The sequence below is a fragment of the Giraffa tippelskirchi genome, chromosome 7, assembly GCF_054371585.1.
Source record: "Giraffa tippelskirchi isolate mGirTip1 chromosome 7, T2T-mGirTip1v1.2.pri, whole genome shotgun sequence".
In the NCBI taxonomy this organism is placed as follows: Eukaryota; Metazoa; Chordata; class Mammalia; order Artiodactyla; family Giraffidae; genus Giraffa; species Giraffa tippelskirchi.
In genome coordinates this window covers 64,646,682-64,668,162 of record NC_137281.1, presented here as the reverse complement: position 1 = coordinate 64,668,162, position 21,481 = coordinate 64,646,682, and the positions used below count along the sequence as shown (strand labels likewise).

Here is a 21,481-nt window from a genome sequence, read left to right as displayed (position 1 = left end):
AAATTATCCAGTAAACGCAAACCGTACTTTTTAATGAGGCCAATGTCACAGAAAAAAAAAAAAAAAGCTTCACAATGAACTGCTCAAGGAAGCTACTAAATAAACTTTCAGAAAAGTTAAGTCGTTTTTTTTTTTTTTTTTTTTTAATAGGGTGACGGAGAGCTATACCTTTCCCATCTATGTGAATTTAGTTTTAAACTAGATTTCCCTTGGCTATTATATAAGACAAAAAACCCCACATCACCCCCTTTCACTCCCCCCACCCCCAAAAAGTGTTTTAGTCTATTGAGTTTTTGTGTCCTCAGTTGTGTCTGATTCACGGCAACTCACGAACTCTACACAGCCAGGCTCTTCCGTCCATGGAATTCAGGGCAATTTTTTTCTGTCACAGTAAATGCCCACCCTGGGTGATCCAAAGGCAAGGGCTCAGAGGCTCCTGAGAGAATAACTCCTTTCAGCTGAGCACAGAGCTGGCTCCTCACTGGGATGCCTGTGGCCTGGGGCTCCCAGAGGGGACAGCAGCACTCGCCCCACCGTGTGGTCACTGCTGCAAGTGCAGGCTGCTCCTCACTCCCCCTTGACAGTGTCCCTGAGGGCAGAACAGTGTGAATCTACTCAAGGTGGAAATGCAAACTCCGATGCAACCAAACTTCCCACAAGGTCTCCAAAACCACTCAGGAACAGGGAATTGGAAACTGCAGGGCATGACATGAATGGAGATGGAGACTTGACACCTTACACCGAGTTCACTTCCAGTTATCCCTAGACAAAGTTTCCATGAAAACTTGTCACAAATCTAGAAGAACAATGAGCAGAAACCGGACACGTGCTTTGAGTCTTCACACACAAAACTAAAAGGCAGTCCACAAAACAACCCAGAGAATACAGTGGACTTTGCAAAATCAAAGATATCTACCGTGGGAAAGACCTCATTACAAAAGCAAAAGACAGGTCATACATCGCGAGACGAATGAGTGGAAACACAAAGCTTCTCAAGGACGTGTCTCCAAACAGACAAAGAACACCAACACAACAAGCCTGTGAAAACTAGGGAAAGGTCTGAAGGGACGCCAGACTGAGGAAGACACACACAGAGTATCCCGGATGATGTCCAGCACTGAGGGCCTGAAGAAACAACAGTCTAGTTGCACTCCCTCAGGCCTGTGTGACCCTGGATGAGGCCTCTGTTTCCCGGTGGCTCTGAGAGATGGACAGGGAGGAAGGGGAAGAGAAATCACTTGCACTTCTAATACTCACCGCAAAGTCTTCCAATGAGAAGGGAATTATCACCCCCACTGACAATGCCATTCACTGAAGTGATACCCACGAGTCCATCTAACCCAGAAGGGAAGGAAGGACCTGTTCTCACAAAACGGCGAGAGATGGAAGAAAGAAGATCAAGCCCACACCAATCACTGGAAAGAGAAGCTGTGCTCAGGGCTTGAAAGAATTCCTATTGGGAAAATGATGTCACAGCCCCACAAGGCAATCCACAGCTTCGATGCTATTCCTCCCAAAATGCCAATGCATGTTCGCACCGAACAAAGAATTGCAAAAGGGGTTACGGAAACAGAAAAGAGCCTAAATTGTCAATACAATCCGACGAAAAAGCCCCGATACGGACGTCCAAGGTTGTGTGAAAGGAAATTAGACGACCAAACTAGGATCCTCAGGAGAGTATCGGAGAAGGCGATGGCGACCCACTCCAGTACTCTTGCCTGGAAAATGCCCTGGACGGAGGAGCCTGGTAGGCTGCAGGCCATGGGGTCGCGCAGAGTCAGACACGACTGAAGTGACTTAGCCGCAGCGGCAGCAGCAGGACAGTATGCTATTGGGAATACAACAACACACACAGATCCAGATCGATGGAATAAAGTTGAGGGTCCAGAAACAAACCCCGGCATCCAAGGTCAACTCATCTCTGACACAGAAGGGGAGAATATCCAAATGGGAACAAGAAAGCCTCTTCAATCAATGTCCATGGGAAAACCAGACAGCTACATCTGAAGAACGCTATTGGTTTTGATCTCACACCACCTCAATATCGGGGAAAAACCTCACCCTAAAGACTGATGTCATGAGATAGCTAGAAAGAAGCGTAGGTCAAAGGCTCCTTAACATCAGAGTCTCCTTGCCATTTGCTGGGCGGAGGTAGAAATGGGTCTCTTCAAGTAAGGGAAAGAGGGAAACCAAGTACACCAATGGGTTTCCATCCAATGGAACCTCTTCACAACAGAGAAGCTAAGCATTCACAAATGCAAAAGATAGGAAACGGAACATGAGAGACTCCTTGCAAGTGGTGTATCTGAGAAGGGGTTCATATGGAAAGAGACGAAGAATGCACAGCACTCAGATTCCAAGAAACACCACCACCACCCTTGACCCTTCCCCCATGACCAACTCCGACCTAAAGCCTTTCTCTCCCTCTAACCTATCCCTAAAACATAACCCTCATCTAATCATATACATGTGCATTCCTAGCATCCATCCATCCACACACGAGAGAGAAAGAGGAAGACACAGACTGAATCGAGAAAGGAAAAGAGAGGGACACAGCCAGAGAGAGACACGGAACCAAAGAGAGGAAAGGAGTCGATGGTCCAGACTTTTCATCAATCTGTCTCGAAGGTAGAAGCAATGACAGCGCCCATCCACCCCAGAAGGGGGAAACGGACGGAAGGTTTGGAGAGGAAAAGACAAGAACGCAGGGAGCCATTAGAAGCTCAGCCACCCGCAGAAGCCGAGCTGGGACACTTGAACAGAATCTCAATGGAAACAGAGGACCAGAAAGTTGGCTACTCTTTTCTATCAGAGAGGGAGACCTTCGAGTCTTCCTTTCGGTCCTCCAACTTGCATGCGGGGTCTCAAAACAGTCAGGAGGGGGAGTGCCTTTTCCTGGGTACCACGGCGCATCCAGGCCTCGTTCTGCCCCATTCTGTGCTGTGTCAGCCCTGGATGGAGTCTTTCTTTCTGAAGTCTCAGCGCACAAGCTCCACGTGATATCAGCCCCAGGTGGAAAGGCATGGAGCTGCTCGTAGGCCGACAGACCTAGGAAACAGATGGGAGAATGACCCCCACTCTGCAGAGGGAGAGACCGGGGAAACCCTGAGGGGCATATGCTTGTCCAGGGCCACACCACTTATGAGAAGAAGGAGCCTGGTCTGAGAGCAGCGGGGTCCTCGGAGCTCAGGCCCTGGCTGCACCCAGGCCTCCCCAGGGCTGTGGGCTGGGCTGTGTGGCTGTCACTGTGCCTGCACATGGCCTAAGGGGGGTGGTCGAGCAGTCAGAAACCCAGAGATTCCCTTGCGAAGTTTTGGGGAAGGGACCTCAGCACGAACCCCAGGAAATGATGTCACCTGCCGGCAACAGAACCCAACAGAACCCGCAACCCGGGTATCCAGGCCTCCAGAGCGGAGAGGAGCCCCCAGCCAGATCACTTGCTGCCAGGATGTTCTGCTGCTTGCCCCTGCCCAGAGGCCGGGGCCTCAGGAGAGCTCACAGGCAGTGTGCGTGGGCACCCTGTCGACGTTGGCTCAGGGCACCCCCGAGAGGCCTCTGGCCCTTTGCCCGGAGAAACAGAAAGGTAACACGGGGAGCCCCAGGCGGGGCCAGGCCACCTCTCCCATGCCACCCGGAAACACCGGGTCCTTTGCCTGTGTGTGTGGATGCGGGTTTCTCGGGGTGTGTCTCCCTCAAGCAAGCCCAGGCGGATGTGGGGTCAGAAGCCTGCAGACAAGTTGTGTCCACACCCCAGGGGAGAGCAGGCTGGGTGGGATGGGGAGAGTGCGGGCAGCGCCGGCCGCCCAGGCTGACCTCACACCCTCAGGTGGGTCTCTTTCCTCCCGGGTGGGGATCTGAGCAGACACACGTCTCTGACCCTTCTGGGAAGAGAAGTTCGAGCAGGCAGAAGCAGCGGCTCCACTGGCCAGGCCCAGCTCGGAAAACTCCCAGCACGGCTGGCTGACGGTCACTGTCGTTGCAGAGCTTCCCACGTGATGAGGCCGAGGACGGGGACACCCCGTCCACCTCCCGGAGGGAGGGGTCGGAGCACCACCCCCCCGCCCGTGAGGCCCAGTGCAGGCTCCAGGTGAGCGTGCCCACGGAGGCATCAGCCCCACCGGGGGCGAAGCAGAGGCGGGGAAGGCCTGCTGCCGAGACACCGCCCAGGATACACCCGGCGGCCCAGTCTGAGGCTGCCACGGAGCTCAGCACACCCGGCTCCGACCCAGAGTCCCGAGAACCCCGGCCTCTGAGGCAGCAGGAGGACCTGGAGCCCAGCACGCCAGAGCACAGAGGTGAGGACGCTGGGGCTGGTGCACGGGAGTGTGTGGGGAGGGGGTGCTGAGCTACACACGGACGAGTCCCCGAAAGATGCTGCTGGGCCTGCAGCAAGCGCTGGCCTCACACCCCCACCCCCATCTTGCACACTTCAGTCCCAAAAGACATCCGACCCTGGGTATTCTTTGGGAATCTCTTGGAAGCTTTCTGTCCCGGGATACGCACATGCCAAGGCTGGCCTGTGGGCAAACTTTGCTTCTCCCCCAGCTCTAGCACTGGCCTCCAACTGGAACCAGGCTCTACTTCCCAGACCTGTCCCTACAGAGGTGGTGGCTCCAGGTGCAGGACCCAGGGATCCACCGAGGCCAGATGGAGATCCGAGACTTGCCCTCACAGAGACACCAGGCCAGCTGGGTACTGGCCAGCACACCGGGCAGATCGGATCTCCGTGCCTGCAGGGCCCCCAGCCCCAGGCACTGATGTCCCACCCCCTCAGCCAGAACCTCCACCTCCACGTGCACCTGTACCTGCTCGGGCTTTGGCAGGAGAACCCGAGGCAGAGGAGGAGTCACCGCCTCGGCAGGGAGAGCCTGCCCTGGCTCCCGCGCAACACCCAGACGCCGACGATGACTCACTCGCCCCTGCAGGAAGAACGAGCCCCCGCTCTGGGCAGAGACCCAGAGCCCTTGCCGGAAACACCACGTCCAGGGGAGCGGTCGGCTCTGCAGCCTCCATCCCTGTCTGCTCACCGTGGACGCCGGCAACTCAGTCTGCCCCCAGGGGACATGGAGTTCCTTTCCCCTGAACTGCTTTGCATTTGGTTTGTTTCCACCTTTCTGGTGATGTTTTATTTTGTGTATGGTTTCCTGTATTTCTCTTGGTTAAGTTGGGATTAGTAAACTTTTTCATCATTGTTGCAATTTGGGAACACTGTTGTGTAACTCTGGTGATACTGTGTTACCATCCCAATTTGTAGTTTCAGACCCGTTCGATCTTTATGCCCCACCCCCCAACAAAGCCTGGATTCAAGGCAAGCACGCCCTGTTCATCCCTCCCCCCGATCCTGAACACAATTTCATCTTTTCTTTCTGCATTCCTTCCTATATTCTTGGTGTCCCCAATCAATGACTCTCAGTGAAATGACTGAAGGAGTTTTTTTCGGACTCTCCACCTACTGTAAGACTCCATTGGAGAGTTCTCATTTGTATGTCATTTGAACTAGCCTTTGATAGCTGAAAGGACGGTGTACGTCCTTTCAAGATATCATGTGCCAAACGAAGCCCTTTTGGCAAATGCCATCATTATCTCCAGGCAGGCATTGCTGTTTGAAGGGTGACATCTCAGCCAGAAGGCAGAGGCTGAGCTCCTCTTGTTGCACCAGCTCCCAAAAGAAGCCAAGAAAGGGAGCTGGAACAACAAACCACCCCAACGCCCAGGAAAGCGTTCTTCACGACAGAAGGCTAGAAAATGACCCAACAACCTTGTGGCCCAGAACCCCTCTAAAAAATCACTGTTCCATAAAAAAGAGAAACACATGGGAAGTTCCAAGGAGAGGCAATGCCCATGGCCAGTGTACTTTAGAGACGGCCTGACCGCTCCGGGGAAGACACGCACCGACGGAACCCCTTGGGAAACAGCAGTGATAGTCCTCACCGTCGTAAGGGTTTCCTCTGGGGACAACCTGCCCTGGACACCACATGAGGGAGCAGACCGGCTTCTCTTCCTCTGCCCCCACACCATTCACTCATGAAGGCAGCTCAGGTGTTCTCATGCCCTGCCTGCCTGCCTGCCTGCCTGGCTCATCCGTGAGCTGTGCCCACCTCCAGGGCAGGACTCCACCTTCTCCTCTCTGTGTACCGTGAATCTGCACACAGTGGGCTTTCAGAACCTTAGGAGACTTGAGCCATTCCCACTGGAGCCAGAACCCTCCCCAGGAAGGAAAACAGCTGTGGAGTCATTTTGGCCCCAGCACTGGTTCCCAAACCCTGGCGGCTCCTACAGCCTCTACGGTGTGAAGAGGGAGGTCCCTTTTGACAGAGCTTTCCGGCTGTCAGATCTAAGCTGTTGTTTCCCTGTCAGCTGTGTCTCTTCCGTTGCAGCCAGGTGGGCCACGCTGCTCCAAAGGAGCTCACAAGCTGAGTTGCAAGGGAGGTATTGAGAGGACAGGGATGGCTACAACGTGCTGCAAACTGAGTGAGGGTCCCCACAATCCTCAGCAAAGGTCTGTGGTGTGCAAGTGGGGAGTAGAGGGCCCCCAAGTTCCAAAGGAAGGGAGGTACTCGGGAGCTAAAGCCCTTGGCTGCTGTGGTAGCAGCTGCACATGGCAGCTCGTCCACAGTGCACTTCGAATGAGGTCATATGAGCGGGACTCTGGAAATGGCTCCGAAATCCAGAGAAAGGGGTCAGGGTATGTGGGAATCCGGCGGGGGTGGGGGGTGGATGAAGGAAGGTGTCCTTCCTCTCTCCAGTGCAATTTGGTTTGGTGAGTCTCAAAGCTACCAGATGGCACTTCCCAAGTCAGGCCCCCGCAGGAATCAGGGTGGGCTGCGTGCCTCGGCCCCTGCCACAGGGACAAGCCACACCAGTGGCCTCCCTGAGCTCAAATGGCCGGATCTGGGGGTTCTGTCTGGGTGCACACCTCCTTGCTGTGGCCAAGTTCCCCCCTTCTCTGAGCACCAGCTTCATCCTCTCGAAGGAGGACATCGATTGCTACCTTGGCACGTTACTCTCTTCATCCTGTGAAGACTCATTAGGCTTATCCTACAATTACTAGCTGGCCCGAAGAGATATCTCCTGAATCCAGATTAAGCTGGAGTCTCCCAGGCTCATCTGGCATGTCTTCCCTGAAGTCTGCCAAAACCCACACCCTTGCATTTCCAGGGACTCCCCTTAGCCAGCTGGGCAGAAAACCCAGCATGCTTCAAACAAGCTGACAGACAAGCGGGAGAGGACTCACGGGCAGACGGCCTCCCTCAGGTCTCGGGTGGAGCTCTGGGACCACAGCAGCAACGGGCCATCCCAGCCCCTGGGCTCAGCAGCGCCCTCATTCTCAGGCCGGCGGCTCTGCCCTGAGGGGAGCAGGAAGGTCACCAACTGCCGCAGGCGGACCTCAAGCCCCTCCCACTGCTGGAGCCTGACCTCCCCCGGCCCCACCCCTTCCCCTACCCCAGCAGGACGAGAGCTCGTCTTCCCCTGGCTTCCAACGTGAGGCCCGGCCCTGGGCCCCGATTGGGCACTGCCCCAGTCCGGAGCCAATCACAGTGGCCAGGGAGGTGGAACGCACCGATTGGCCAGGGCCAGGTCATGTGACCATGCTCCCCAGGAAACTCAGATATTACCAAGATTCCCTAACAAACCAATGAACAAAATTATCCAGTAAACGCAAACCGTACTTTTTAATGAGGCCAATGTCACAGAAAAAAAAAAAAAAAGCTTCACAATGAACTGCTCAAGGAAGCTACTAAATAAACTTTCAGAAAAGTTAAGTCGTTTTTTTTTTTTTTTTTTTTTAATAGGGTGACGGAGAGCTATACCTTTCCCATCTATGTGAATTTAGTTTTAAACTAGATTTCCCTTGGCTATTATATAAGACAAAAAACCCCACATCACCCCCTTTCACTCCCCCCACCCCCAAAAAGTGTTTTAGTCTATTGAGTTTTTGTGTCCTCAGTTGTGTCTGATTCACGGCAACTCACGAACTCTACACAGCCAGGCTCTTCCGTCCATGGAATTCAGGGCAATTTTTTTCTGTCACAGTAAATGCCCACCCTGGGTGATCCAAAGGCAAGGGCTCAGAGGCTCCTGAGAGAATAACTCCTTTCAGCTGAGCACAGAGCTGGCTCCTCACTGGGATGCCTGTGGCCTGGGGCTCCCAGAGGGGACAGCAGCACTCGCCCCACCGTGTGGTCACTGCTGCAAGTGCAGGCTGCTCCTCACTCCCCCTTGACAGTGTCCCTGAGGGCAGAACAGTGTGAATCTACTCAAGGTGGAAATGCAAACTCCGATGCAACCAAACTTCCCACAAGGTCTCCAAAACCACTCAGGAACAGGGAATTGGAAACTGCAGGGCATGACATGAATGGAGATGGAGACTTGACACCTTACACCGAGTTCACTTCCAGTTATCCCTAGACAAAGTTTCCATGAAAACTTGTCACAAATCTAGAAGAACAATGAGCAGAAACCGGACACGTGCTTTGAGTCTTCACACACAAAACTAAAAGGCAGTCCACAAAACAACCCAGAGAATACAGTGGACTTTGCAAAATCAAAGATATCTACCGTGGGAAAGACCTCATTACAAAAGCAAAAGACAGGTCATACATCGCGAGACGAATGAGTGGAAACACAAAGCTTCTCAAGGACGTGTCTCCAAACAGACAAAGAACACCAACACAACAAGCCTGTGAAAACTAGGGAAAGGTCTGAAGGGACGCCAGACTGAGGAAGACACACACAGAGTATCCCGGATGATGTCCAGCACTGAGGGCCTGAAGAAACAACAGTCTAGTTGCACTCCCTCAGGCCTGTGTGACCCTGGATGAGGCCTCTGTTTCCCGGTGGCTCTGAGAGATGGACAGGGAGGAAGGGGAAGAGAAATCACTTGCACTTCTAATACTCACCGCAAAGTCTTCCAATGAGAAGGGAATTATCACCCCCACTGACAATGCCATTCACTGAAGTGATACCCACGAGTCCATCTAACCCAGAAGGGAAGGAAGGACCTGTTCTCACAAAACGGCGAGAGATGGAAGAAAGAAGATCAAGCCCACACCAATCACTGGAAAGAGAAGCTGTGCTCAGGGCTTGAAAGAATTCCTATTGGGAAAATGATGTCACAGCCCCACAAGGCAATCCACAGCTTCGATGCTATTCCTCCCAAAATGCCAATGCATGTTCGCACCGAACAAAGAATTGCAAAAGGGGTTACGGAAACAGAAAAGAGCCTAAATTGTCAATACAATCCGACGAAAAAGCCCCGATACGGACGTCCAAGGTTGTGTGAAAGGAAATTAGACGACCAAACTAGGATCCTCAGGAGAGTATCGGAGAAGGCGATGGCGACCCACTCCAGTACTCTTGCCTGGAAAATGCCCTGGACGGAGGAGCCTGGTAGGCTGCAGGCCATGGGGTCGCGCAGAGTCAGACACGACTGAAGTGACTTAGCCGCAGCGGCAGCAGCAGGACAGTATGCTATTGGGAATACAACAACACACACAGATCCAGATCGATGGAATAAAGTTGAGGGTCCAGAAACAAACCCCGGCATCCAAGGTCAACTCATCTCTGACACAGAAGGGGAGAATATCCAAATGGGAACAAGAAAGCCTCTTCAATCAATGTCCATGGGAAAACCAGACAGCTACATCTGAAGAACGCTATTGGTTTTGATCTCACACCACCTCAATATCGGGGAAAAACCTCACCCTAAAGACTGATGTCATGAGATAGCTAGAAAGAAGCGTAGGTCAAAGGCTCCTTAACATCAGAGTCTCCTTGCCATTTGCTGGGCGGAGGTAGAAATGGGTCTCTTCAAGTAAGGGAAAGAGGGAAACCAAGTACACCAATGGGTTTCCATCCAATGGAACCTCTTCACAACAGAGAAGCTAAGCATTCACAAATGCAAAAGATAGGAAACGGAACATGAGAGACTCCTTGCAAGTGGTGTATCTGAGAAGGGGTTCATATGGAAAGAGACGAAGAATGCACAGCACTCAGATTCCAAGAAACACCACCACCACCCTTGACCCTTCCCCCATGACCAACTCCGACCTAAAGCCTTTCTCTCCCTCTAACCTATCCCTAAAACATAACCCTCATCTAATCATATACATGTGCATTCCTAGCATCCATCCATCCACACACGAGAGAGAAAGAGGAAGACACAGACTGAATCGAGAAAGGAAAAGAGAGGGACACAGCCAGAGAGAGACACGGAACCAAAGAGAGGAAAGGAGTCGATGGTCCAGACTTTTCATCAATCTGTCTCGAAGGTAGAAGCAATGACAGCGCCCATCCACCCCAGAAGGGGGAAACGGACGGAAGGTTTGGAGAGGAAAAGACAAGAACGCAGGGAGCCATTAGAAGCTCAGCCACCCGCAGAAGCCGAGCTGGGACACTTGAACAGAATCTCAATGGAAACAGAGGACCAGAAAGTTGGCTACTCTTTTCTATCAGAGAGGGAGACCTTCGAGTCTTCCTTTCGGTCCTCCAACTTGCATGCGGGGTCTCAAAACAGTCAGGAGGGGGAGTGCCTTTTCCTGGGTACCACGGCGCATCCAGGCCTCGTTCTGCCCCATTCTGTGCTGTGTCAGCCCTGGATGGAGTCTTTCTTTCTGAAGTCTCAGCGCACAAGCTCCACGTGATATCAGCCCCAGGTGGAAAGGCATGGAGCTGCTCGTAGGCCGACAGACCTAGGAAACAGATGGGAGAATGACCCCCACTCTGCAGAGGGAGAGACCGGGGAAACCCTGAGGGGCATATGCTTGTCCAGGGCCACACCACTTATGAGAAGAAGGAGCCTGGTCTGAGAGCAGCGGGGTCCTCGGAGCTCAGGCCCTGGCTGCACCCAGGCCTCCCCAGGGCTGTGGGCTGGGCTGTGTGGCTGTCACTGTGCCTGCACATGGCCTAAGGGGGGTGGTCGAGCAGTCAGAAACCCAGAGATTCCCTTGCGAAGTTTTGGGGAAGGGACCTCAGCACGAACCCCAGGAAATGATGTCACCTGCCGGCAACAGAACCCAACAGAACCCGCAACCCGGGTATCCAGGCCTCCAGAGCGGAGAGGAGCCCCCAGCCAGATCACTTGCTGCCAGGATGTTCTGCTGCTTGCCCCTGCCCAGAGGCCGGGGCCTCAGGAGAGCTCACAGGCAGTGTGCGTGGGCACCCTGTCGACGTTGGCTCAGGGCACCCCCGAGAGGCCTCTGGCCCTTTGCCCGGAGAAACAGAAAGGTAACACGGGGAGCCCCAGGCGGGGCCAGGCCACCTCTCCCATGCCACCCGGAAACACCGGGTCCTTTGCCTGTGTGTGTGGATGCGGGTTTCTCGGGGTGTGTCTCCCTCAAGCAAGCCCAGGCGGATGTGGGGTCAGAAGCCTGCAGACAAGTTGTGTCCACACCCCAGGGGAGAGCAGGCTGGGTGGGATGGGGAGAGTGCGGGCAGCGCCGGCCGCCCAGGCTGACCTCACACCCTCAGGTGGGTCTCTTTCCTCCCGGGTGGGGATCTGAGCAGACACACGTCTCTGACCCTTCTGGGAAGAGAAGTTCGAGCAGGCAGAAGCAGCGGCTCCACTGGCCAGGCCCAGCTCGGAAAACTCCCAGCACGGCTGGCTGACGGTCACTGTCGTTGCAGAGCTTCCCACGTGATGAGGCCGAGGACGGGGACACCCCGTCCACCTCCCGGAGGGAGGGGTCGGAGCACCACCCCCCCGCCCGTGAGGCCCAGTGCAGGCTCCAGGTGAGCGTGCCCACGGAGGCATCAGCCCCACCGGGGGCGAAGCAGAGGCGGGGAAGGCCTGCTGCCGAGACACCGCCCAGGATACACCCGGCGGCCCAGTCTGAGGCTGCCACGGAGCTCAGCACACCCGGCTCCGACCCAGAGTCCCGAGAACCCCGGCCTCTGAGGCAGCAGGAGGACCTGGAGCCCAGCACGCCAGAGCACAGAGGTGAGGACGCTGGGGCTGGTGCACGGGAGTGTGTGGGGAGGGGGTGCTGAGCTACACACGGACGAGTCCCCGAAAGATGCTGCTGGGCCTGCAGCAAGCGCTGGCCTCACACCCCCACCCCCATCTTGCACACTTCAGTCCCAAAAGACATCCGACCCTGGGTATTCTTTGGGAATCTCTTGGAAGCTTTCTGTCCCGGGATACGCACATGCCAAGGCTGGCCTGTGGGCAAACTTTGCTTCTCCCCCAGCTCTAGCACTGGCCTCCAACTGGAACCAGGCTCTACTTCCCAGACCTGTCCCTACAGAGGTGGTGGCTCCAGGTGCAGGACCCAGGGATCCACCGAGGCCAGATGGAGATCCGAGACTTGCCCTCACAGAGACACCAGGCCAGCTGGGTACTGGCCAGCACACCGGGCAGATCGGATCTCCGTGCCTGCAGGGCCCCCAGCCCCAGGCACTGATGTCCCACCCCCTCAGCCAGAACCTCCACCTCCACGTGCACCTGTACCTGCTCGGGCTTTGGCAGGAGAACCCGAGGCAGAGGAGGAGTCACCGCCTCGGCAGGGAGAGCCTGCCCTGGCTCCCGCGCAACACCCAGACGCCGACGATGACTCACTCGCCCCTGCAGGAAGAACGAGCCCCCGCTCTGGGCAGAGACCCAGAGCCCTTGCCGGAAACACCACGTCCAGGGGAGCGGTCGGCTCTGCAGCCTCCATCCCTGTCTGCTCACCGTGGACGCCGGCAACTCGGTCTGCCCCCAGGGGACATGGAGTTCCTTTCCCCTGAACTGCTTTGCATTTGGTTTGTTTCCACCTTTCTGGTGATGTTTTATTTTGTGTATGGTTTCCTGTATTTCTCTTGGTTAAGTTGGGATTAGTAAACTTTTTCATCATTGTTGCAATTTGGGAACACTGTTGTGTAACTCTGGTGATACTGTGTTACCATCCCAATTTGTAGTTTCAGACCCGTTCGATCTTTATGCCCCACCCCCCAACAAAGCCTGGATTCAAGGCAAGCACGCCCTGTTCATCCCTCCCCCCGATCCTGAACACAATTTCATCTTTTCTTTCTGCATTCCTTCCTATATTCTTGGTGTCCCCAATCAATGACTCTCAGTGAAATGACTGAAGGAGTTTTTTTCGGACTCTCCACCTACTGTAAGACTCCATTGGAGAGTTCTCATTTGTATGTCATTTGAACTAGCCTTTGATAGCTGAAAGGACGGTGTACGTCCTTTCAAGATATCATGTGCCAAACGAAGCCCTTTTGGCAAATGCCATCATTATCTCCAGGCAGGCATTGCTGTTTGAAGGGTGACATCTCAGCCAGAAGGCAGAGGCTGAGCTCCTCTTGTTGCACCAGCTCCCAAAAGAAGCCAAGAAAGGGAGCTGGAACAACAAACCACCCCAACGCCCAGGAAAGCGTTCTTCACGACAGAAGGCTAGAAAATGACCCAACAACCTTGTGGCCCAGAACCCCTCTAAAAAATCACTGTTCCATAAAAAAGAGAAACACATGGGAAGTTCCAAGGAGAGGCAATGCCCATGGCCAGTGTACTTTAGAGACGGCCTGACCGCTCCGGGGAAGACACGCACCGACGGAACCCCTTGGGAAACAGCAGTGATAGTCCTCACCGTCGTAAGGGTTTCCTCTGGGGACAACCTGCCCTGGACACCACATGAGGGAGCAGACCGGCTTCTCTTCCTCTGCCCCCACACCATTCACTCATGAAGGCAGCTCAGGTGTTCTCATGCCCTGCCTGCCTGCCTGCCTGCCTGGCTCATCCGTGAGCTGTGCCCACCTCCAGGGCAGGACTCCACCTTCTCCTCTCTGTGTACCGTGAATCTGCACACAGTGGGCTTTCAGAACCTTAGGAGACTTGAGCCATTCCCACTGGAGCCAGAACCCTCCCCAGGAAGGAAAACAGCTGTGGAGTCATTTTGGCCCCAGCACTGGTTCCCAAACCCTGGCGGCTCCTACAGCCTCTACGGTGTGAAGAGGGAGGTCCCTTTTGACAGAGCTTTCCGGCTGTCAGATCTAAGCTGTTGTTTCCCTGTCAGCTGTGTCTCTTCCGTTGCAGCCAGGTGGGCCACGCTGCTCCAAAGGAGCTCACAAGCTGAGTTGCAAGGGAGGTATTGAGAGGACAGGGATGGCTACAACGTGCTGCAAACTGAGTGAGGGTCCCCACAATCCTCAGCAAAGGTCTGTGGTGTGCAAGTGGGGAGTAGAGGGCCCCCAAGTTCCAAAGGAAGGGAGGTACTCGGGAGCTAAAGCCCTTGGCTGCTGTGGTAGCAGCTGCACATGGCAGCTCGTCCACAGTGCACTTCGAATGAGGTCATATGAGCGGGACTCTGGAAATGGCTCCGAAATCCAGAGAAAGGGGTCAGGGTATGTGGGAATCCGGCGGGGGTGGGGGGTGGATGAAGGAAGGTGTCCTTCCTCTCTCCAGTGCAATTTGGTTTGGTGAGTCTCAAAGCTACCAGATGGCACTTCCCAAGTCAGGCCCCCGCAGGAATCAGGGTGGGCTGCGTGCCTCGGCCCCTGCCACAGGGACAAGCCACACCACTGGCCTCCCTGAGCTCAAATGGCCGGATCTGGGGGTTCTGTCTGGGTGCACACCTCCTTGCTGTGGCCAAGTTCCCCCCTTCTCTGAGCACCAGCTTCATCCTCTCGAAGGAGGACATCGATTGCTACCTTGGCACGTTACTCTCTTCATCCTGTGAAGACTCATTAGGCTTATCCTACAATTACTAGCTGGCCCGAAGAGATATCTCCTGAATCCAGATTAAGCTGGAGTCTCCCAGGCTCATCTGGCATGTCTTCCCTGAAGTCTGCCAAAACCCACACCCTTGCATTTCCAGGGACTCCCCTTAGCCAGCTGGGCAGAAAACCCAGCATGCTTCAAACAAGCTGACAGACAAGTGGGAGAGGACTCACGGGCAGACGGCCTCCCTCAGGTCTCGGGTGGAGCTCTGGGACCACAGCAGCAACGGGCCATCCCAGCCCCTGGGCTCAGCAGCGCCCTCATTCTCAGGCCGGCGGCTCTGCCCTGAGGGGAGCAGGAAGGTCACCAACTGCCGCAGGCGGACCTCAAGCCCCTCCCACTGCTGGAGCCTGACCTCCCCCGGCCCCACCCCTTCCCCTACCCCAGCAGGACGAGAGCTCGTCTTCCCCTGGCTTCCAACGTGAGGCCCGGCCCTGGGCCCCGATTGGGCACTGCCCCAGTCCGGAGCCAATCACAGTGGCCAGGGAGGTGGAACGCACCGATTGGCCAGGGCCAGGTCATGTGACCATGCTCCCCAGGAAACTCAGATATTACCAAGATTCCCTAACAAACCAATGAACAAAATTATCCAGTAAACGCAAACCGTACTTTTTAATGAGGCCAATGTCACAGAAAAAAAAAAAATGCTTCACAATGAACTGCTCAAGGAAGCTACTAAATAAACTTTCAGAAAAGTTAAGTCGTTTTTTTTTTTTTTTTAATAGGGTGACGGAGAGCTATACCTTTCCCATCTATGTGAATTTAGGTTTAAACTAGATTTCCCTTGGCTATTATATAAGACAAAAAACCCCACATCACCCCCTTTCACTCCCCCCACCCCCAAAAAGTGTTTTAGTCTATTGAGTTTTTGTGTCCTCAGTTGTGTCTGATTCACGGCAACTCACGAACTCTACACAGCCAGGCTCTTCCGTCCATGGAATTCAGGGCAATTTTTTTCTGTCACAGTAAATGCCCACCCTGGGTGATCCAAAGCCAAGGGCTCAGAGGCTCCTGAGAGACTAACTCCTTTCAGCTGAGCACAGAGCTGGCTCCTCACTGGGATGCCTGTGGCCTGGGGCTCCCAGAGGGAACAGCAGCACTCGCCCCACCGTGTGGTCACTGCTGCAAGTGCAGGCTGCTCCTCACTCCCCCTTGACAGTGTCCCTGAGGGCAGAACAGTGTGAATCTACTCAAGGTGGAAATGCAAACTCCGATGCAACCAAACTTCCCACAAGGTCTCCAAAACCACTCAGGAACAGGGAATTGGAAACTGCAGGGCATGACATGAATGGAGATGGAGACTTGACACCTTACACCGAGTTCACTTCCAGTTATCCCTAGACAAAGTTTCCATGAAAACTTGTCACAAATCTAGAAGAACAATGAGCAGAAACCGGACACGTGCTTTGAGTCTTCACACACAAAACTAAAAGGCAGTCCACAAAACAACCCAGAGAATACAGTGGACTTTGCAAAATCAAAGATATCTACCGTGGGAAAGACCTCATTACAAAAGCAAAAGACAGGTCATACATCGCGAGACGAATGAGTGGAAACACAAAGCTTCTCAAGGACGTGTCTCCAAACAGACAAAGAACACCAACACAACAAGCCTGTGAAAACTAGGGAAAGGTCTGAAGGGACGCCAGACTGAGGAAGACACACACAGAGTATCCCGGATGATGTCCAGCACTGAGGGCCTGAAGAAACAACAGTCTAGTTGCACTCCCTCAGGCCTGTGTGACCCTGGATGAGGCCTCTGTTTCCCGGTGGCTCTGAGAGATGGACAGGGAGGAAGGGGAAGAGAAATCACTTGCACTTCTAATACTCACCGCAAAGTCTTCCAATGAGAAGGGAATTATCACCCCCACTGACAATGCCATTCACTGAAGTGATACCCACGAGTCCATCTAACCCAGAAGGGAAGGAAGGACCTGTTCTCACAAAACGGCGAGAGATGGAAGAAAGAAGATCAAGCCCACACCAATCACTGGAAAGAGAAGCTGTGCTCAGGGCTTGAAAGAATTCCTATTGGGAAAATGATGTCACAGCCCCACAAGGCAATCCACAGCTTCGATGCTATTCCTCCCAAAATGCCAATGCATGTTCGCACCGAACAAAGAATTGCAAAAGGGGTTACGGAAACAGAAAAGAGCCTAAATTGTCAATACAATCCGACGAAAAAGCCCCGATACGGACGTCCAAGGTTGTGTGAAAGGAAATTAGACGACCAAACTAGGATCCTCAGGAGAGTATCGGAGAAGGCGATGGCGACCCACTCCAGTACTCTTGCCTGGAAAATGCCCTGGACGGAGGAGCCTGGTAGGCTGCAGGCCATGGGGTCGCGCAGAGTCAGACACGACTGAAGTGACTTAGCCGCAGCGGCAGCAGCAGGACAGTATGCTATTGGGAATACAACAACACACACAGATCCAGATCGATGGAATAAAGTTGAGGGTCCAGAAACAAACCCCGGCATCCAAGGTCAACTCATCTCTGACACAGAAGGGGAGAATATCCAAATGGGAACAAGAAAGCCTCTTCAATCAATGTCCATGGGAAAACCAGACAGCTACATCTGAAGAACGCTATTGGTTTTGATCTCACACCACCTCAATATCGGGGAAAAACCTCACCCTAAAGACTGATGTCATGAGATAGCTAGAAAGAAGCGTAGGTCAAAGGCTCCTTAACATCAGAGTCTCCTTGCCATTTGCTGGGCGGAGGTAGAAATGGGTCTCTTCAAGTAAGGGAAAGAGGGAAACCAAGTACACCAATGGGTTTCCATCCAATGGAACCTCTTCACAACAGAGAAGCTAAGCATTCACAAATGCAAAAGATAGGAAACGGAACATGAGAGACTCCTTGCAAGTGGTGTATCTGAGAAGGGGTTCATATGGAAAGAGACGAAGAATGCACAGCACTCAGATTCCAAGAAACACCACCACCACCCTTGACCCTTCCCCCATGACCAACTCCGACCTAAAGCCTTTCTCTCCCTCTAACCTATCCCTAAAACATAACCCTCATCTAATCATATACATGTGCATTCCTAGCATCCATCCATCCACACACAAGAGAGAAAGAGGAAGACACAGACTGAATCGAGAAAGGAAAAGAGAGGGACACAGCCAGAGAGAGACACGGAACCAAAGAGAGGAAAGGAGTCGATGGTCCAGACTTTTCATCAATCTGTCTCGAAGGTAGAAGCAATGACAGCGCCCATCCACCCCAGAAGGGGGAAACGGACGGAAGGTTTGGAGAGGAAAAGACAAGAACGCAGGGAGCCATTAGAAGCTCAGCCACCCGCAGAAGCCGAGCTGGGACACTTGAACAGAATCTCAATGGAAACAGAGGACCAGAAAGTTGGCTACTCTTTTCTATCAGAGAGGGAGACCTTCGAGTCTTCCTTTCGGTCCTCCAACTTGCATGCGGGGTCTCAAAACAGTCAGGAGGGGGAGTGCCTTTTCCTGGGTACCACGGCGCATCCAGGCCTCGTTCTGCCCCATTCTGTGCTGTGTCAGCCCTGGATGGAGTCTTTCTTTCTGAAGTCTCAGCGCACAAGCTCCACGTGATATCAGCCCCAGGTGGAAAGGCATGGAGCTGCTCGTAGGCCGACAGACCTAGGAAACAGATGGGAGAATGACCCCCACTCTGCAGATGGAGAGACCGGGGAAACCCTGAGGGGCATATGCTTGTCCAGGGCCACACCACTTATGAGAAGAAGGAGCCTGGTCTGAGAGCAGCGGGGTCCTCGGAGCTCAGGCCCTGGCTGCACCCAGGCCTCCCCAGGGCTGTGGGCTGGGCTGTGTGGCTGTCACTGTGCCTGCACATGGCCTAAGGGGGGTGGTCGAGCAGTCAGAAACCCAGAGATTCCCTTGCGAAGTTTTGGGGAAGGGACCTCAGCACGAACCCCAGGAAATGATGTCACCTGCCGGCAACAGAACCCAACAGAACCCGCAACCCGGGTATCCAGGCCTCCAGAGCGGAGAGGAGCCCCCAGCCAGATCACTTGCTGCCAGGATGTTCTGCTGTTTGCCCCTGCCCAGAGGCCGGGGCCTCAGGAGAGCTCACAGGCAGTGTGCGTGGGCACCCTGTCGACGTTGGCTCAGGGCACCCCCGAGAGGCCTCTGGCCCTTTGCCCGGAGAAACAGAAAGGTAACACGGGGAGCCCCAGGCGGGGCCGGGCCACCTCTCCCATGCCACCCGGAAACACCGGGTCCTTTGCCTGTGTGTGTGGATGCGGGTTTCTCGGGGTGTGTCTCCCTCAAGGAAGCCCAGGCGGATGTGGGGTCAGAAGCCTGCGGACAAGTTGTGTCCACACCCCAGGGGAGAGCAGGCTGGGTGGGATGGGGAGAGTGCGGGCAGCGCCGGCCGCCCAGGCTGACCTCACACCCTCAGGTGGGTCTCTTTCCTCCCGGGTGGGGATCTGAGCAGACACACGTCTCTGACCCTTCTGGGAAGAGAAGTTCGAGCAGGCAGAAGCAGCGGCTCCACTGGCCAGGCCCAGCTCGGAAAACTCCCAGCACGGCTGGCTGACGGTCACTGTCGTTGCAGAGCTTCCCACGTGATGAGGCCGAGGACGGGGACACCCCGTCCACCTCCCGGAGGGAGGGGTCGGAGCACCACCCCCCCGCCCGTGAGGCCCAGTGCAGGCTCCAGGTGAGCGTGCCCACGGAGGCATCAGCCCCACCGGGGGCGAAGCAGAGGCGGGGAAGGCCTGCTGCCGAGACACCGCCCAGGATACACCCGGCGGCCCAGTCTGAGGCTGCCACGGAGCTCAGCACACCCGGCTCCGACCCAGAGTCCCGAGAACCCCGGCCTCTGAGGCAGCAGGAGGACCTGGAACCCAGCACGCCAGAGCACAGAGGTGAGGACGCTGGGGCTGGTGCACGGGAGTGTGTGGGGAGGGGGTGCTGAGCTACACACGGACGAGTCCCCGAAAGATGCTGCTGGGCCTGCAGCAAGCGCTGGCCTCACACCCCCACCCCCATCTTGCACACTTCAGTCCCAAAAGACATCCGACCCTGGGTATTCTTTGGGAATCTCTTGGAAGCTTTCTGTCCCGGGATACGCACATGCCAAGGCTGGCCTGTGGGCAAACTTTGCTTCTCCCCCAGCTCTAGCACTGGCCTCCAACTGGAACCAGGCTCTACTTCCCAGACCTGTCCCTACAGAGGTGGTGGCTCCAGGTGCAGGACCCAGGGATCCACCGAGGCCAGATGGAGAACCGAGACTTGCCCTCGCAGAGACACCAGGCCAGCTGGGTACTGGCCAGCACACCGGGCAGATCGGATCTCCGTGCCTGCAGGGCCCCCAGCCCCAGGCACTGATGTCCCACCCCCTCAGCCAGAACCTCCACCTCCACGTGCACCTGTACCTGCTCGGGCTTTGGCAGGAGAACCCGAGGCAGAGGAGGAGTCACCGCCTCGGCAGGGAGAGCCTGCCCTGGCTCCCGCGCAACACCCAGACGCCGACGATGACTCACTCGCCCCTGCAGGAAGAACGAGCCCCCGCTCTGGGCAGAGACCCAGAGCCCTTGCCGGAAACACCACGTCCAGGGGAGCGGTCGGCTCTGCAGCCTCCATCCCTGTCTGCTCACCGTGGACGCCGGCAACTCGGTCTGCCCCCAGGGGACATGGAGTTCCTTTCCCCTGAACTGCTTTGCATTTGGTTTGTTTCCACCTTTCTGGTGATGTTTTATTTTGTGTATGGTTTCCTGTATTTCTCTTGGTTAAGTTGGGATTAGTAAACTTTTTCATCATTGTTGCAATTTGGGAACACTGTTGTGTAACTCTGGTGATACTGTGTTACCATCCCAATTTGTAGTTTCAGACCCGTTCGATCTTTATGCCCCACCCCCCAACAAAGCCTGGATTCAAGGCAAGCACGCCCTGTTCATCCCTCCCCCCGATCCTGAACACAATTTCATCTTTTCTTTCTGCATTCCTTCCTATATTCTTGGTGTCCCCAATCAATGACTCTCAGTGAAATGACTGAAGGAGTTTTTTTCGGACTCTCCACCTACTGTAAGACTCCATTGGAGAGTTCTCATTTGTATGTCATTTGAACTAGCCTTTGATAGCTGAAAGGACGGTGTACGTCCTTTCAAGATATCATGTGCCAAACGAAGCCCTTTTGGCAAATGCCATCATTATCTCCAGGCAGGCATTGCTGTTTGAAGGGTGACATCTCAGCCAGAAGGCAGAGGCTGAGCTCCTCTTGTTGCACCAGCTCCCAAAAGAAGCCAAGAAAGGGAGCTGGAACAACAAACCACCCCAACGCCCAGGAAAGCGTTCTTCACGACAGAAGGCTAGAAAATGACCCAACAACCTTGTGGCCCAGAACCCCTCTAAAAAATCACTGTTCCATAAAAAAGAGAAACACATGGGAAGTTCCAAGGAGAGGCAATGCCCATGGCCAGTGTACTTTAGAGACGGCCTGACCGCTCCGGGGAAGACACGCACCGACGGAACCCCTTGGGAAACAGCAGTGATAGTCCTCACCGTCGTAAGGGTTTCCTCTGGGGACAACCTGCCCTGGACACCACATGAGGGAGCAGACCGGCTTCTCTTCCTCTGCCCCCACACCATTCACTCATGAAGGCAGCTCAGGTGTTCTCATGCCCTGCCTGCCTGCCTGCCTGCCTGGCTCATCCGTGAGCTGTGCCCACCTCCAGGGCAGGACTCCACCTTCTCCTCTCTGTGTACCGTGAATCTGCACACAGTGGGCTTTCAGAACCTTAGGAGACTTGAGCCATTCCCACTGGAGCCAGAA

General features: G+C 54.7%; 2 protein-coding genes across 3 annotated transcripts; both read left to right on the top strand.

The window, feature by feature from the left end:
- The first annotated feature begins 7,773 nt into the window (after positions 1 to 7,773).
- Positions 7,774 to 13,479, top strand: LOC145514023 (uncharacterized). 2 transcript variants are annotated; one of them, XM_081511104.1, is made up of 3 exons: positions 7,774 to 11,226; positions 11,626 to 11,938; positions 12,189 to 13,479. In XM_081511104.1, the coding sequence occupies exons 1-3, from the start codon at positions 10,990 to 10,992 to the stop codon at positions 12,815 to 12,817; spliced, it is 1,179 nt and encodes a 392-aa protein (XP_081367230.1). In that variant the 5' UTR covers positions 7,774 to 10,989; the 3' UTR covers positions 12,818 to 13,479. The 2 variants fall into 2 exon arrangements, with proteins under 2 accessions (XP_081367230.1, XP_081367232.1); XM_081511106.1 differs by having other exon boundaries at positions 12,232 to 12,838.
- Positions 13,480 to 16,304: 2,825 nt separating this feature from the next.
- LOC145514028 (uncharacterized) lies at positions 16,305 to 21,115 on the top strand. Its single transcript, XM_081511111.1, has 3 exons — positions 16,305 to 18,862; positions 19,262 to 19,574; positions 19,825 to 21,115. Exons 1-3 carry the CDS (start codon positions 18,626 to 18,628, stop codon positions 20,451 to 20,453), a joined length of 1,179 nt encoding a protein of 392 aa, XP_081367237.1. The 5' UTR covers positions 16,305 to 18,625; the 3' UTR covers positions 20,454 to 21,115.
- The last annotated feature ends 366 nt before the right edge of the window (positions 21,116 to 21,481 follow it).

Coding starts and splice junctions, on each gene's coding strand:
- LOC145514028 (XM_081511111.1), top strand. CDS start 18,626: ATGATGTCACCTGCCGGCAACAGAACCCAACAGAACCCGCAACCCGGG. Junction 18,863..19,261: donor TTGCCCGGAGAAACAGAAAG/GTAACACGGGGA, acceptor CTGTCGTTGCAG/AGCTTCCCACGTGATGAGGC. Junction 19,575..19,824: donor CAGCACGCCAGAGCACAGAG/GTGAGGACGCTG, acceptor CTTCTCCCCCAG/CTCTAGCACTGGCCTCCAAC.
- LOC145514023 (XM_081511104.1), top strand. CDS start 10,990: ATGATGTCACCTGCCGGCAACAGAACCCAACAGAACCCGCAACCCGGG. Junction 11,227..11,625: donor TTGCCCGGAGAAACAGAAAG/GTAACACGGGGA, acceptor CTGTCGTTGCAG/AGCTTCCCACGTGATGAGGC. Junction 11,939..12,188: donor CAGCACGCCAGAGCACAGAG/GTGAGGACGCTG, acceptor CTTCTCCCCCAG/CTCTAGCACTGGCCTCCAAC.